The sequence below is a fragment of the Egretta garzetta genome, unplaced genomic scaffold (assembly GCF_000687185.1).
Source record: "Egretta garzetta isolate BGI_Z169 unplaced genomic scaffold, ASM68718v1 scaffold540, whole genome shotgun sequence".
Lineage (NCBI taxonomy): Eukaryota > Metazoa > Chordata > Aves > Pelecaniformes > Ardeidae > Egretta > Egretta garzetta.
The window spans coordinates 446,572-463,595 of record NW_009258310.1 but is presented as its reverse complement, the minus strand read 5'-3'; the positions used below and the strand labels follow the sequence as shown (position 1 = coordinate 463,595).

General features: G+C 49.8%; 2 protein-coding genes across 6 annotated transcripts; one reads left to right on the top strand and one right to left on the bottom strand.

Annotated features, from left to right (window-relative positions):
• Positions 1-118: 118 nt before the first annotated feature.
• LOC104126700 (RAB, member of RAS oncogene family like 2B) lies at positions 119-10,612 on the top strand. Of its 5 annotated transcripts, none has more exons than XM_035894789.1 (6): positions 119-266; positions 6,506-6,585; positions 7,538-7,649; positions 9,493-9,590; positions 9,809-9,892; positions 10,165-10,610. In XM_035894789.1, exons 1-6 carry the CDS (start codon positions 245-247, stop codon positions 10,243-10,245), a joined length of 477 nt encoding a protein of 158 aa, XP_035750682.1. In that variant the 5' UTR covers positions 119-244; the 3' UTR covers positions 10,246-10,610. The 5 variants fall into 5 exon arrangements, with proteins under 5 accessions (XP_035750682.1, XP_035750708.1, XP_035750696.1 ...); XM_035894803.1 differs by lacking the exon at positions 119-266 and adding an exon at positions 992-1,759; XM_035894809.1 differs by lacking the exon at positions 119-266 and adding an exon at positions 2,405-3,172.
• A 1,720-nt stretch (positions 10,613-12,332) lies between these two features.
• On the bottom strand, positions 12,333-16,985 carry ARSA (arylsulfatase A). Its single transcript, XM_035894778.1, is given in 8 exon segments — positions 12,333-13,692; positions 13,803-13,905; positions 14,326-14,453; positions 14,630-14,754; positions 15,261-15,430; positions 15,900-15,928; positions 15,931-16,033; positions 16,511-16,985. Coding segments are annotated over 8 exon segments (1,173 nt in total). The 5' UTR covers positions 16,724-16,985; the 3' UTR covers positions 12,333-13,390.
• Between the last annotated feature and the right edge of the window lie 39 nt (positions 16,986-17,024).

Below are 17,024 nucleotides of genomic sequence, written 5' to 3'. Positions count from 1 at the left end.
CAGGCTCTGGAATGGGCTGCCCAGGGAGGTGGTTGAGTCCCCATCCCTGGAGGTATTTAAAAGAAGGATAGATGAGGTGCTTAGGGCCAGGGTTTAGTGGTGGGATGGCAGTGTTAGGTTAAAGGTTGGACTCGATGATCTCAAAGGTGTTTTCCAACCAAAGTGATTCTATGATTCTATGATTCTAGGCCATCTATTCCAACGTAGCAGGGTTCTTATGTCAGAAAGCCTTTCTTGATACTTCATGCAAATGTTCTTCATTCGAGGTAAACCCGTTATTTCCTGTGTTTCCTGAACAAGTTTTTTCCCCTTCCTGTTTGCGCTTTCTATGTGTACTGTAGAAACACTATAACTTTCCCCTTTTTTGGTGAATGAAAAACTGGACAGGAGCCGGCAATGTGTGCTTGCAGCCCAGAAAGCCAATTGATCCTGGGCTGTGTAAAAAGAAGCATGGCCAGCAGGTTGAGGGAGGGGATTCTCCCCCTCTGCTCTGCTCAAGGCCCCACCTGGAGCCCTGCATCCAGCTCTGGGATCCCCAGTACAAGAAAGACATGGACCTGTTAGACCAGGTTCATGAAAATGATCGGAGGGCTGGAACACCTCTGCTATGGAGAGAGGCTGAGCCAGTTGGGGTTGTTCAGCCTGGAGGAGAGAAGGCTCTGGGGAGACCTTATTGCAGCCTGTCAATATATAAAGGGGGCTTGTAAGAAAGATGGAAAAAGGCTTTTTACCAGGCCCTGTAGTGACAGGACAAGGGGCAATGGTTTTAAACTGAAAGAGGGTAGATTTAGATTGGACATAAGGAAGAAATGTTTTATGCTGAGGCTGGTGACACTTAAAAACCACTGGAACAGGCTGCCCAGAGAAGCTGTGGATGCCCCATCCCTGGAAGTGTTCAAGGTCAGGTTGGACGGGGCTTTGAGCAACCTGCTGTAGTGGAAGGGGTCCCTGCCCATAGCAGGGGGGTTGGACTAGATGACCTTTAAAGGTCCCTTCCAACCCAAACCATTCTGTGATTCTGTGAGTCTATTTCTTCTCTCTTTTAGGGTAAACAACCTCACTTTATTCTGGTTTTCCTCATACAGCGTGTTTTTTAGATCTCTTGTAATTCTTTATGGTTCTTCTGAATTCCGTTCAGTTGGTTCACATTTGAAATATGTTTTACAAAGATAGAGATGATTCTCATCAGAGTCTTACCAGTGTACTTCATCACTTTGAGTGAGGAAATGCTGCAATTCTTAAAAAACTAATATCTGTAATATAGCAAAGTATCACTCACCTATTCTACCGGTTGCATTGTTCCTAGCATGGCTAGTAACAATGGTTTCAGTAATAAACTAATGCAGGTAAACTGGGATGATTTATAATATGGTTCTATAGAAGTTCATAGGGAGAATCAGAAACCATCCTGGGAGGCAAGAAAGATGATGAACAGCGCTTAGCTGAATGTGAGCTTCAAAAGAGGGCTGTATTCCAAATGGCTAAGGTGATCTTTGGATATAAAACCAGAATATTAATTTCAGTGATTTCATAGCTCTTCCAAATTTGAAACATTACACCAAGACTCCTTTTTGAAACCACTGCAGCAACACCGTGCCTAATTCTTATTTCTGTGATTCAGTAAAAGCATTGAAAAATGGTGGAGGTTTGTGGTGGGTTGATCTTGGCTGACCACCAGGTGCCCATCAAGCCATGCTATCACTCCCCCTTCTCAACAGGACAGCGCGAGAAAATATGATGAAAAAGCTCATGGGTTGAGGTAAGGACAGGGAGGTTACTTACCAGTTACCATCATGGGCAAAACAAACTTGACTTGGGGAAATTAATTTAATTTTTGACAATTAATTGTAGCAGACTAGGATAGTGAGAAGTAAAACAAAACTAAAACCACCTTCCCTCCATCATCATCCCTTCCCAGGCTCAACTTCACTCCTAAATCTTCTACCTCCTCCTCCCTCCGAGGGGTGCAGGGGAATAGGGAATGGGGATTGCACTCTGTTCATAACACTTTGCCTCTGCTGCTCCTTCCTCCTCACATTCTTCCCCAGCTCCAGCGTGGGGTCCTTCCCATGGAATACAGCCCTTCACAAACTTCTCCAACTTAGGTCCTTCCCATGGGCTGCATTTTTTCAAGAACTGCTGCAGTGTGTGTCCTTTCCACGGGGTACAGTCCTTCAGGAATGGACTGCTCCAGCATGGGTCTCCCGTGGGCCACAGGTCATGCCAGAAAACCTGCTCCTCCGTGCACTATTCTCCACAGCCCACAGTTCTTGCGAGGAGCCTGCACCAGTGGGGGCTCTCCAGGGGCTGCAGCTTCCTTCAGGGCACATCCACATGCTCACGTGCAGGGTCTTCCATGGGCTGCAGTGTAGATGTCTGCTGGACTAGATGACCTTTAAAGGTCCCTTCCAACCCAAACCATTCTGTGATTCTGTGAGTCTATTTCTTCTCTCTTTTAGGGTAAACAACCTCACTTTATTCTGGTTTTCCTCATACAGCGTGTTTTTTAGATCTCTTGTAATTCTTTATGGTTCTTCTGAATTCCGTTCAGTTGGTTCACATTTGAAATATGTTTTACAAAGATAGAGATGATTCTCATCAGAGTCTTACCAGTGTACTTCATCACTTTGAGTGAGGAAATGCTGCAATTCTTAAAAAACTAATATCTGTAATATAGCAAAGTATCACTCACCTATTCTACCGGTTGCATTGTTCCTAGCATGGCTAGTAACAATGGTTTCAGTAATAAACTAATGCAGGTAAACTGGGATGATTTATAATATGGTTCTATAGAAGTTCATAGGGAGAATCAGAAACCATCCTGGGAGGCAAGAAAGATGATGAACAGCGCTTAGCTGAATGTGAGCTTCAAAAGAGGGCTGTATTCCAAATGGCTAAGGTGATCTTTGGATATAAAACCAGAATATTAATTTCAGTGATTTCATAGCTCTTCCAAATTTGAAACATTACACCAAGACTCCTTTTTGAAACCACTGCAGCAACACCGTGCCTAATTCTTATTTCTGTGATTCAGTAAAAGCATTGAAAAATGGTGGAGGTTTGTGGTGGGTTGATCTTGGCTGACCACCAGGTGCCCATCAAGCCATGCTATCACTCCCCCTTCTCAACAGGACAGCGCGAGAAAATATGATGAAAAAGCTCATGGGTTGAGGTAAGGACAGGGAGGTTACTTACCAGTTACCATCATGGGCAAAACAAACTTGACTTGGGGAAATTAATTTAATTTTTGACAATTAATTGTAGCAGACTAGGATAGTGAGAAGTAAAACAAAACTAAAACCACCTTCCCTCCATCATCATCCCTTCCCAGGCTCAACTTCACTCCTAAATCTTCTACCTCCTCCTCCCTCCGAGGGGTGCAGGGGAATAGGGAATGGGGATTGCACTCTGTTCATAACACTTTGCCTCTGCTGCTCCTTCCTCCTCACATTCTTCCCCAGCTCCAGCGTGGGGTCCTTCCCATGGAATACAGCCCTTCACAAACTTCTCCAACTTAGGTCCTTCCCATGGGCTGCATTTTTTCAAGAACTGCTGCAGTGTGTGTCCTTTCCACGGGGTACAGTCCTTCAGGAATGGACTGCTCCAGCATGGGTCTCCCGTGGGCCACAGGTCATGCCAGAAAACCTGCTCCTCCGTGCACTATTCTCCACAGCCCACAGTTCTTGCGAGGAGCCTGCACCAGTGGGGGCTCTCCAGGGGCTGCAGCTTCCTTCAGGGCACATCCACTTGCTGCGGTGTGTGGTCTTCCACAGGCTGCAGTGTGGACATCTGCTCCACCATGGTCCTCCAGGCAGAGGACACCTGGACACAGGGGGACCACCTGCGTCACCATGGTCTTCACTGGCTGCAGGAGAATCTCTGCTCCAGCGCCTGGAGCACCTCCTCCCCCTCCTTCTTCACTGACCTTGGTGTCTGCAGAGTTGTTTCTCTCACATTTTCTCACTCCCCTCTCTATAGCTGCTGCACAGCACTTTTTACCCCTTCTTAAATATGTTATCACCAACATCACTGACTGGGTGTGATTTGGCCAGAGGTGGGTCTGTCTTGGAGCTGACTGAAACTGTCCCTGCCTGACATGGGGTCAGCCTCAGGTGTCTTCTCACAGAAGCCATCCCTGCAGACCCCACCCCTACAAAAACCTTAAACCCAATACAAGGTTTCAGAGAAGAGCCATGAGAACAATTGAAAGATGGTAAAAAGGGGCCTAATGATGAGAGAGTCTAGTTAAGTTTGCAGGGAGAAGGTAAAACATCAGAGAACAGGAACTTGGTACAAAAGGAGGCTTCAGGATAGCAAGAAATATTTAACAGACTCTAGTTGATATTAGGTAAACTCAAATAAAAGATAAGGTGGTTTGGTTTTTTTTAAACCAGTAAGTGAAATTACTAGTAAGGCAACTTGTGAAAGTATGGATTCATATGACAGGGACTTACTTTGAACATGGATTTAGTGCTTTATTAAGTAACTTGCTCTAGTTTAAATAATTCATCTGGCCTGTGTTATACAAGGGTTCACAATGCCTCCTGTCTTCACCTTTTATGAACATGATGCTGATCATCCAAGCTACCTTGCAGAAAAGACCTGTCATGAAGCATGGTTTGTAGAGGGAGGTAGTTTGATCTGAAGACTTGAAATTGTGCAAAATCACCACTTGTCTTGCTCGTTTAATTTTTGCTCTGCTGAGCTATTCTTAGTGGCCATCGCCAAATTCCGTGTGGTAGAGTTAGGATTGCATTAAAATATGGTGTATTTCTTTACTCTGTTAGTCTTGTTTTTCCCAAGGACTTTAAGGTTGATAAGTTCCTATGTCCTGTAGTGACATGGGGTATGACAGGCAAGATCTGGAGGATTTAGTAATAAAAGCAGCAGTGTTTTTCCGTAAGCCATGGCAAGTTCTCTCATGACAGCTGCCATGTTGTTTGGGAAGTTAATTTAGGGACATGCAGTAGGTCGTGGTCACTGGCACCTCTTTTTTCCTTGTCAGTGACGATTCTGAAATGGCACATTAAAAGGATCAGGCAATTTTAGAAGCTAAGCAAAACTACCGAAAATTAATGCAAATGTGGTCTGATGAGTAGTGGTCTATGTTTTGGGCACCATCCTGCACATCTGATACAGTATCCAGGCAGAAACGAATTCCAATGCAAAGGACTTCAACACTAAGGAATGTGGCTTATGTGGCTTTAGGTGGAGTGGCATGCTTCAGTCTAGCTGACAGAAGTGTAACTACATCTGGTGGTTCTTAGTTGAAGCTGTGTAAATGTATATGACAAACAAGACACAAAGGTTGAGGGAGGTTCTCCTCCCCCTCTACTCTGCCCTGGTGAGACCCTGTCTGGAGACTGTGTCCAGTTCTGGGCTCCCCAGGTCAAGAAAGATGAGGAACTCCTAGAGAGAATCCAGAGGAGGCTACAAAGATGATAAGGGGACTGGAGCATCTCCCCTACAAGGAAAGGCTGAGGGAGCTGGGCTTGTTTAGCCCGGAGGAGAGAAGGCTGAGAGGGGATCTCATCAACACGTACAAATATCTCAAGGGTGGGGGTCACAAGGACAGAGCCAGACTCTTCTCCGTGGTGCCCAGTGCCAGGACAAGGGGCAATGGGCACAAACTGAAGCAGAAGAGGTTCCAGTTGAAAGTGAGGAAGAACTACTTTCCTTTGAGGGTGTCCGAGCCCTGGCCCAGGCTGCCCAGGGGGCTGTGGAGTCTCCTTCTCTGGAGATCTTCAACCCCCGCCTGGATGCTGTCCTGTGCCCCCTGCTCTGGGTGAGCCTGCTTGAGCAGGGGGTGGCACTGGGTGAGCTCCCGAGGGCCCTGCCAACCCCCCCCCCAATCCGTGATTAGCCTATATATCCAGTAAGAGGAGCGGGGGAGATCTCTACCTGAGATAGACAAACAGAAAAAGCATTAAAATGTTGATAACTGTTCAGGTATGCTTCATGATACCTAGTCTACAAGGTACTTAATGAACTGGGACCCATCTGTCTCAGGCTAACTTACTTACCCTTCACAATTTTAGAACAAGTCATGCCCCTGGGAAGAGCAGAGTTTGACTGACTGCAAAAGGAGATGGAACATTTCCTAAGGCAGGCACCTCGGTATTTATCACTGTGTCAGAAATCAAGCTGTTTCAAGACGTTTAGATTTTGCTTCCTGTTGCCATCTCTAGTGACAAAGTACCTGATGTTGTTACCACTCTTTGCACTTTTGACTAGCTTTGTCTTCCTGTCCTTTATAAGCCATGTCTACTGATGACTTCTCTTTTGCTAATATGTTTATAGCAATGTTCAGTGTCAGCACAACTCATAGCTAAGCCTAGCTAAGAAAAGGTCCTAGTTTTGCATAATCTCTTTGCTCTGGAATGTTTCAGATTAGCGAGGTGAAACCTGAGCAGATTGACTGGGCTTTGTGTCCTGTGTTTAAGTTGTGAGGAAAGCAGAACTTGGAAAGTTGTGTCATTCTAAGCTTGGGTTTTGTGTCTTACAGACTTCTGGGACACAGCTGGACAGGAGAGGTTCCAGAGCATGCATGCATCCTATTACCATAAGGCCCATGCTTGTATCATGGTAAGGGTAGCGTCTCTGCTGTGATCTGATGGGATTTTGACTAATAACAGTCCCAGCTGACACTTGGCCTGTATGTGACTTTTTATGATTATGCTGCCTTATATTTCTTGTCTCTTCCAGTGGTTTAAAAATCTTTCCTATATTGTTCTTTCTTCTCTCACCAGATAAAACTAGTGTAGTTGGGTATGTTTCGCTCTCTTCTGTCTTTCCTGGTAGCACTCTTACTATATTCCCTGGCTTTGATGTCTTCTAAATTTCCTTGCTTTTGTGACTGTGTTTCCCTTAAGGTGGTCCATACAACTGAACATACTTATTTAGAAGCAGTCCTGTCGGAGGTGATGTGAGGAAGAGGGCATTCCTTTCTTGTTCTGTGATGTGACTGTTGGATTATGTAGTACAAAACTGTTCTGACGTGTTCTGCAGGGGTACTACATAAGACACTCTTCTCCGGCCTTCTGCCCTTTCTATTTTCTTACACTGCGTACTTCCCATTTGTTAGCTCAAATCAGTCTTGTTCCCTGACTCCTAACCTGCTTAGGTCTCTTGGTTTGTAGTGTTGCTCTAGCTTTCCATGACTCCTCATCACTTGTGAACATCCATCAACTTCACTGATATTTTAATTGTTAAAATAGAGAAGCCTCACATCTGACCCTCCTTAGCAGAAGAGATGCTAAGACAGTGCGTGTTCACTGTCATGGGTGGTAAGAGTCCTTGTTATAGTACAGAATAAGAATGTAAAGGAAAATGAGGGACTGTTCCTTGCATCATGCAAAGAAACAGGCTGGCTGCGTGTTTGAAGGCTTGCTGGATAGTCTCCCTTTTCTCTAAGGCCGGTTTCCTTAGCTGATGTCCTCCTGGGAAAATTCTGGATTCTGTACTTGTATTTGGTACAGTGGGTTGATCGGGAGCTGTCCCGCTGTTGGCCCCACGATAGCTGGTTCTTTTTTGGAAGGTGTTTGATGTGCAGCGGAAAGTCACCTACAAGAACTTGAACAGCTGGTACAAGGAGCTGAGAGAATTCCGCCCTGAGATTCCTTGCATTGTGGTGGCCAACAAAATTGATGGTGAGTGTATCTTCTTCTTTTGACCTCTCAAGATTGTGATGTGATTCTCTTCTGACCTGGCTGAGAAAGAATGTCATTCCTCTGTTAGGTGCAGATGAGTTCTTGAGTATTAGTCCCTCAGGGCTGTATTTTTCCAAATAGCTGGGTCTTCTACTGACCTTGCATGCTGTCTTACAGGCTCTTGTCCTTTTTTTACTAGCAATTAAAAATACAGATCTGATCCAGTTAAAGTTTATTCAAGTGATGTCCTTCCAATTCTGTCCTCACCATGCTGCCCATTTCATCCAGCAAGAACCCAAAAGCTGACTGGAGCAGTACCTAGACAAAAATTGCAGGATGCATTACTGGAAAAAGAGCATAACCTGTTACATGGCTTCCCCTGATGCAGTCAGTAACTGCCTTTGTCTTGCTAATTCAGCCTGCAGGTTTCCATGAGGCTCCTCTGTGCTAAAGTGTCTAAATATACCTGCTGGCAAAATTGTTCACCCTCCTCTGCAGATGATCAGATGATTCCCTCTTAGGAATGCCAGCTAGGCATTCATTATTGCTATCACTTCGGTTGTGATCTGTCTCCTGCATCCTGTGAGAGCGCATAACGCATCAGCTTTCTGCTCAGCCTCAACAAAAGAACACAGACCCTTAGGACCAGAGTCCCCTGCTGTTCTCTGTCAAGTACAGTGTCAGACATGGGCTTCCTTGCTGACATTCATGGTAGAAATCATTGCAGCTGTGAATGGGTGTCTGCACCTGACTATGGTGTCTGGGCTCCCACTGTAGTCTACAGAAGTTCATTGGGTTCAGTGGTGTGGTTTAGGGCATGATAGATCTTCCGTAATAAAAGCCTTTCCTATAGGATGTGCCAAGCAAGCCTTGAATCGGCTGATTGTACCGACTGTCCAGGAAGCCTGAGGCAAATGGACTTGGCATTGACAACCACGTCATAGACAGAACCCTGTGTAGATGAATCCTGCTCTTGGTGTTCTATGTGTGAGTGGACACTGCTCCAAGAGAGTCCTCTGCCTGGCCTTCGTTTGCTGGATTCTACCCGGACTAGGAAACGATCAGCCCACAGCTCTTAACACAGGCCCAGTCTGAAAAACAGTTGATCCGGCTTCCTGCAAAGAGGTGGGGAGCGGCTGCCTTGGCAGTGCTCGCTGGCAAGCATTTGGAGTCTGAACTGCTTCAGCTGTTGCTTCTGGGAGAAAAGGCGGATTGTCTGGAGTCATCCTCCTGTGCTGGCATACAGGCTGTCTATCTATCAAAACTATAAGCTGTCACCGCTGTGTCAGCACATCCTGTAAACACACAGTAGATTTGTTCCAAAACTAAAATAAAGTCTGTGGCCTGCTGAGCTTGGGGTAGCTGGCCCTAACTGCCTGTTAAGTAAAAATATATAGCAGTTGAGTCATTTGTACACTGTGAGCGTGCCCTTGACTCACGGGAATGTACGTAACATGGCATAAGGGCAGTGGGGCGTTCTGGTTAAAAAGGCCAAACTGGAGGGAGAGGCATGGCTAGTACTGGCCATGGTGTCCAGGTCATGTGGACACACAAAAAAAATCATAGGGATGTGCCTGGAAAACATTCACAGTTGTCACACATAGTTGAGCACCATGGATAAACCAACATGAACTCTTTTTGTGTCTTCTTGTCAACAATTTGCTGATGCTGTTGCTTTTAAAACCCTGTAGCTTTTGGGGAGGACTCTCCTAGCCTTGTATTGCAGTGAGGAGGCCCTGACAGCTAAGTCGGGCTCTGGTCTCCATCTGTTCCACCACTCCTGCACATGTTGGCATTCTGCCTACACTGATGTCTTACTGACCACTTCTTTTTTTGCCCTCAGCGGATATGAAGGTGACCCAGAAAAGCTTCAACTTTGCCCGGAAGTTCAGTTTGCCCTTTTACTTTGTGTCTGCTGCAGACGGCACCAATGTAGTGAAGGTAAAACACAGCTATTTGGCTCAGCATCCATTAGACCACTGTACAGCCCAAGGACATGGAGAATGCTGTAGGCACGGACAGCTAGTACAGCTGTTTGGCTGCTTGTGAGGTCCTGGTAGCTATAGAATATTTTTTTCTTGGGGTGTGGGAGCAGTTTCCATATGTTACAGAAACCCAGTACCTCTTACTTGAGTGACAAGCATTCTCCTTCTCATCAGCTCTTCAATGATGCCATCAAACTGGCAGTTGCTTACAAACAGAATTCAGGAGATTTCATGGACGAGGTCATGCGAGAACTGGAGGTAAGAAAGGCACTCCTCCTAAGTGATTAGCAGCTTTGCTTTTTTTTTCCCCTCAGGAAAAGCAGAGCCTGTAGCAAAGGGTGAAACTTTGCAGGCATGGACAGATTTGCCTTATGCTGGTGACTCCATGGGGTTTTTGTGCTGCTCATGTCTAGGTTGGAAGGGGTGAGGGAAGTGCCCACACTGCTCTAGAGTGAATTTGAAAGAATCACAGCAGAATGTAGCTGTTGCTGTCATGCTTCTCAGCATTTCCTTGTCCTGCTCCTTTCCAGAGCTTTGACCTGCAGAAGAAGAGTGAGAATTTGTCGGATAAAGAGGAGAGCTGCCCTGAAGAGAAGCCCCCATCTGCCTAAGCCCTGGACCCTGAGTCTGGTTTTTTCCTTTGCTTGAGATTTTTGGGGCTAGGTAGAGCTGGCCTTCACAGAGGAACGCGATTTTTCTCATGCCCTGAGAGCTCTGGTGATGGGCAGCTGGGCCTCCGCCCTTGTTGTGGGAGACTCTCTGGGCATGACCCTCCCTGACTCTGCCCTAGCCACTGCACGTCACAGCCAAGGAAAGGGCGAGAACATCCACATGGTTGCTAGCTACTGTATGCTGCTTCAAGGCAAAGCTTGCCAGGAGAGCTAAGCCACTCTTGGACCTGCAGGGAAGGGTCCCGCCCAGATGCTTTAATGGTACCTACTGGAGAAAACAAACACTAAAGAATTTTTTTTTATAAAGCTTTGAGCTTGCATCCTTCCTGCACTTCTGTATAAGGCGGTGCAAGTCCAGCCGCCAGCCCTCCCCATCGCCTTCACAGCCTAGCCAGTGCTGCTTCTCTATCCACTTCTGTCAGCTCCGCTGCAGAGTATCTTTGGTTTTCCTTCCCCATGCTGTTACAGAGCAGCCAGCTCCAGGAAACTTCTGAACATGGGGGATTTCTCCTTTCAGGTCCACTAGAGCTGAATCAGGTGGACTCTCACACTCAGGAGGCTTGTCCTACCGCAGCCCGATGGATGTGGCTGCTGCTGTTCCCATGTGCGTATTAAGGGACTTATGCTGCGTTCCAAAGAGCCAGATAAACAAACACACACACAGACTTACACAATTAATGTGCACGGCAAAACAGACTGACATAGAGCAATGCCATGTACACGTAACCACCACCTACATGAACATGAACACAGTCCGGTCCTTTTCTGCCTTTCCAGATGATCAGGATCGGATGTTTAAGAGTGAAGCATAAACACGCCTTCACTCCCTAGATTCATAAGCACAGCATGTTCATAGATCCCTCAAATAACAGTTTGGAAGTTAAGTCCATGTAATGTCTGTGGCTGGATGTCAAGCTCCTTACCCAGTCATTGATGCAAACCTTGTGTCTTTGTAGATCTGCGTCTCCTGCGTCATGAGGGAGTCCAGTTCCAAGTTCACTGGTGCATTGTACACCCACACAGGGAACCCAACAGTAGCCAGCCTAAGACACTGTGATTACATCTGTTGTCCCCAAGACCTCGAGCTCCCTATGACCTGTGTTCCCTTCTTCTACTGCACCCTCGCCCTCCTCCCTGACCAGGCATGGCTTCAGCCCTTCTGAGCGGCTCTTTCCCCTTGTGCTCTACTGTCTGACTGCAGCCTCGTTTTGCAGGTGCCGGACATGGAAGCCCTTGCCTTGCACAGGAGACTGGAGGGTGACATCAGCGAGGCAGACCTTGGCCTCCTACAGGACATCAGCTGGTCCTCCAGCTGGGAGCACAGAAAGGAATTAACACCCAGCAGCTTGTTACCAGTTCTCCTCCCCTGTCTGGGTGGACCCTAGGGGTCCTAGGGGTCCCTAGGACTTGGCTTTGCATCTTGAAGGCATCAAATTCTGTATCAGCCTCCTCAGTTTGCCTTCTACAGCTGTATGCTGGAGCCTTGCTCACATGGTGGAGTGCAGGGTAGAAATGCATGAGCCAGCTACGCACATTGCATTTGCTGAGCAGGCCTAGGCTGCTGGAGGGTAGAGAGCAGTGGCTTGAAGAATGGCAGCCTCAAAGCTTGTGAAAGGCGCAGGGAGCTTCCCACTGCTATCCTGGCTTGTGGGGATAGGCCTGAGGCACGCAGCTGAGAGCACAACCTGGTCCCTAGGATGACACAGGCTCTGTCTGAAAGTGGAATAGCTGCTCTCAAGGCCCTTGAGGCATAGCATGGCTTCATAGGCACCACAACCGGGCACAAACTGGACTTAAGGCTGCTTTGTTTTTTAAATTGACCTCACAGTGGTGCCCCATATCTGCTCAGAGCAGACAGAAGGCAGCCTTAGAGAAGATGACTTCTCTTCTGTGGATACTCTGCTATTCCAGCACCAGATTTTTCAGGTGGTTAAGGGGGATTGACATGAGAGGTGGCCACAGTTCAGACAATTGAAGGAAGGGCTGGGGTCCTTTTGGGGAGAGGAATCTGCCAGGGAGGTGGAGAAAGGGAGGAGTAGAGGAAGATGAGGGGGATGTACAAGCCTGGAAAATGGAGAGAAGGGGGGACGGAGGAGCCGGTCACACACAAGCAGACTGGTGGTCAGTTTGTTTGTTCGCCTGAGCCCTGCACCTAGTCACCACGATCCGTCCTGCCTTCTTCATGAGAGAGATTCCAAATCCTTTCCTGTGTGGCCCTACTCTGTACCTGGTGGGGGGCGGGTCCAGAGGCCTGGCTGCTAGCAATGGCAGAAGGGAACACAGGTCGTGGGGACCCAGCAGTCGGCAACCCCCGAGTGTCCTGGGCCGGCTACTGGTGGGAGCGCTGTGTGCGTGTTCACTACTTGCGAATGGGAAGCTGGGCTAGCTCGCAAGCAAGAGGAGAGATCTTTCCAGCCATGTGGATGGCATATGGTTGCAGCCCACCTGATTGATCAGCCCCAGCATCCACAGACCTTACAAGAGGACAAGGAGTGCCAGCTACTGGCCACATGTCCACTTCTGGAGTCATGAAAGACTTGCAGGTGCTTGAGCTGCTTCCCACCTAGGCATGTCCTCTCTGCACCAGCTGCACAAGGTCCTGCCTCTGAAGCTGCCAGGACCATTCATCCCATCCTCCTCTTGGCCCCTGGCAAGTGATGGTGCCGCAACTCCCAGCTCTATTCCCACCCAGGGGTGCACAGCATGCCTCCAGATGAGCTGGGATCTCTGGACACTGGGGCATGCCCTTTGCTTCATCTTGATCATGGTTTGAAAGGAGCTCTTCTGGCACTGGAGATGATGCTGTATCATGGCCCCTCCCTGAACAAGTCAGGGTTTCTCTCAAGAGGCCTCAGCTTGAACATCCACAGAGCACAGGGTCCACTGACCTGCACTCCTAACAGGGCTGGTAACCTCCCCAACCCACAGTTTGCTACCCCAGCACTCCGTTAGTCAGAGGTGTCACTGAGCCAAAGCTGCAGGGTAGCTCTAAGGCTGAGCTTGGTTAGTTGGGCGCAAGGGGGTCTGGTGGGTTTGGGATAAAGTTCCAGTGTGGAGCAACTGCAGGGGATAGAGCAGCAAGAGGCTAGGAGCAGCGGCAGCAGGAAGGCTTAGGAGTGCAGTTTGGTACGCAGCAGGGCTGCAGGGCAGGATCCCTCCCTTTCCTAATCTGGCTTTCCCCAAACTCCATGCGTTGTTCAAAAAGCACTTTCTGCAGTTGGATCTCCTTCAGGACTTGCAGAACCTCTGGCCCTGCACCGCCCTGCAGCAGATCATAGTTCTCGGCTGGGTCTGATTCCAGATCAAAGAGCAGTGGGGGCAAGTGGGGGGTCAGCGGGGTCAGCCCGTGGCAGGCCTCGTCTGGGGTCGTATCACTGTGAAAGGAACCTGCAAAAGAAATGCCCAGGTGTAGCTCAGTTTCTTCTCTTGGAGCTTTGGACAGCAAAACCATGTGGGACTTCACAAAGCTGCCCACACAGAGAGGAGGCAGCACTAACCTTGTGTGAAGTAATGGGCCTTGTACTTCCCAAGCCTGACAGCGAAGGGGCCGTGCAGTGGATCAGGGGATGGCGGGTAAAAGAACATCGTCTGACGGGGACTCTGTGGGAAGCAGCAGAGCTCAGTTCACCTATGCAGCCACGAGGCTGAAGAAGGGCCTGGAACGGACCAGGCAGAGACTCTGGGGAGTCACATAGGAGCCCCAATACTACAGCCAGAACGTGGCCAGAGAGGGGGGAAGCTGACGAGCTGCAGCATCCCATTTGCTCCCTACTCAAAGCTAGCGGGGCTGTGTCTATCCACTGCAGCCATGGGGGTTTGGCTTGGCAACACGTTGCAGGTGCTAGAGCTGAGCAGCCCGGGGAACCCCAGGAACTCCATGGCATGATGCAGGCCAGACAAAAGGTCCCAGCTCATGGATCTCCCCTGACCCCCAGCTGGTTCTACCCATCACGCACACAGCTTCAGCCCCACACCCAGCCTTCATGCACAACGCCAGCCGAACCAGCCCGCAGGACTCACCTTCCCTGACCCAAACAGCACTGGACTCAGGTCATAGCCATCCAGGGCAACTTTGGGAAGAGCTGCTCTAGCCAGGGTAGTCAGGGTTGGCAGGATGTCCAGGGTGCTTGCCAGCTCATGCGTCACTCCTATCAACCACCACAGCAAGGCACAAGGAAAGGTTCAAGCACCTGATCCCACTCCCATCCCTACCATCCTCGCTTCTCTCCCGCCCTCTGCTTGTCCCGGGGCAGCTGAGCTGCCGCGACACCCCTGTCTTGGCTGGCATCAGCATGCAAAAGGCACAAGCAGTGCTAGCTCTCACCTGGAGTGATACGTCCTGGCCAATAAGCCACTGCTGGTTCCCGCATGCCACCTTCATATGTTGTGCCCTTCCCACACTTCAGAAGGCCAGAACTGCCTCCACGTGCCATCCGCATGGTGGAAGGGCTGTGAGAGAGAAGAACCACGTACCATGAGTTTCACAGGTTCATGCTACCCCTTCCCTGATGCTGCCAATGGGGCCGTGACAAGAGAGACATGGTGCCAGCGAGTGATACTGCCAGTCCTTCTCAGTCTTGTGAGGCAGGAGGCATAGGGCAGGTGAAAAAGGGAAGGTGTGTGAGATGCCTAAGCAGGGCACCAGAGATCGATGCCACTCACACACGAAGGGAACTGGGGTATATTTGGGCTGCTGCATGCTCCTGGCCCAAATGCTGTGAAGTTTCTGCCCACAAGGAGGGATGCAGCTGCGTCACAGGAACAAGGAGATCATGCACCGGATCCTCTCCAGAGCAGTGTCCATCTCTTGCCTCACTTAGGTCACTGGGGTCTCATCTGGCAATGCCACACCACGTCCCTTTTGCCCCAGCCAACCAACACTTCATTCCAGTTCCCCCATACCATGGCAGCAGAACCTTAACAGTGACAAAGCCCCCCCTGCTGAGTCCACTCACCCATTGTCAGAGGTGAAAAACACCAAGGTTGTGTTTGCAAGGCCATTTTCCTGCAGTGCTTGCAGCAGCTGTCCCACCGAGCCATCAAACTCCAGGAGTGCATCACCAAACGGCCCACGCCGTGACTGCCCTGCATACTCCTGGCTTGCAAATTGGGGGTAGTGCGTATGCTGGAGAAAGGGCAGAGAAGACTGCTACGCAAACTCCCAGAGCTGCATCTGGTTCCCAGTACACCCAGGGACAGTGAACACCCCAGCTAGCACATGGAGTTATGTGACAATACCCATAAGATGAGAGAAGGCTTGTCCCCAAGCGTCAGAAACATCTCTCATAAATGGCATAAAGGAGCTGAGCCCCAGGAGAGGACGCGGAACCCCAGAGTGGAGAGTTTTCCCGCATGGACTCCCGGCCCAGAGAAGCGGGCAAAGCTGCAGAAAACAGCAGCTTTATGAGAACAGTGCTGCCACAAGACCTGGGTGTGGCAACAGCAAGCTCAGGTCATCCAGAGGCAGGTATTACTGCTCAGAACAGTTCTGGGAGTCCTGCAGGACCTGACCTGAGATGTTTCCTTGCTCTCCCCACAGGGCAGAGGCTCCCTCCCCCACCCTTGGGCCCACAGCAATCCTCCCCCTCTCCTACGTGGGAGGCATAGTAGAGCAGGAAGGGGAGGCGATGCTCTGGTTCCAGAGCAGCGGGACTGGCACTACGCCTTGGTCACAAGTCCCAAAACACTTGATGTCAGGCGGGAAGCAGGTGAGATTCTGGCAGGGGCCCTGGAGAGAACAAATAACACTTTGTCTTTTACCTGTGTTGCAGGACAGCAAGGGGAAGATAGCAAAGAGTCTCACAGCAGCCCACCACCAGGTCCCACAGGCACCCTTTGGGCAGCCAATCCCAGAAGCCCAGAAGTCTGTGCCCACCCTGGAACTGCCCGAGGACCACGCTGCCCCAACATCATTTTCTCCTGGCAGCAATTCAGATGTTTCTTTGTAGCCCAGAATTTGACCCTCCCTCCCTTGACCCTCCCATGCACAACCGCCACCCACGTTCTGCAAAACTGCCCTACCATATGAGCACCTCAGAGGGGGGCATTCCCCACCAGCATCATCTCCCCAGCCCAGGCAAGCACTCCCACCCGTCTGCCCAGACAAGCACCAAGCCGGCCTATGTGATCTCAAGCAAGCTTCATCTTTCAGGCACTCTCCCCAGCCAGCCCTGGGACACCCTTCAGGGCTTGACAGGCCTCTCACCTGGTCATGGGAGTAGGGCACCCCCAAGAAGTGGTCAAAGCCCTGGTGGATGGGCAGGAAGGAGCCATTAATCCCTAGGCCAAGGTGCCACTTGCCAACCATGGCTGTGGCATAGCCCTCAGCCTTCAGCACCTCTGCGATGGTGACCTCAGACAGCGGCAGGCCTCCCCGTGAGTCTGGATTGAACACACCAGGGTAAACCCCAGAGCGCATCTGGACACGTCCAGTCAGCAGGGCCGCCCTGCAGGCAAGAGTTGACAGAGAGAGTGGAGACAGGCATCGCAGATCGTGGTGCTCGACCTCCACAGAGGCCCCGTTCCTCGGGACCTAGCAGCTTGGCTGCCACTGCCACCTCCCCTGTCTGCTCGGACATGCAATCAGTCCCCTCACAGAGCAGGCGGACCTTCGGGCCTCCTGGAACACGGGCGTTTTTATCAACCACCCGTTCCTCCCAGCACTGCAGCTCCCCAGCTGGGTGAGCAGCTCTGCCTCCACGCTTCCTTCATCCCCGCTC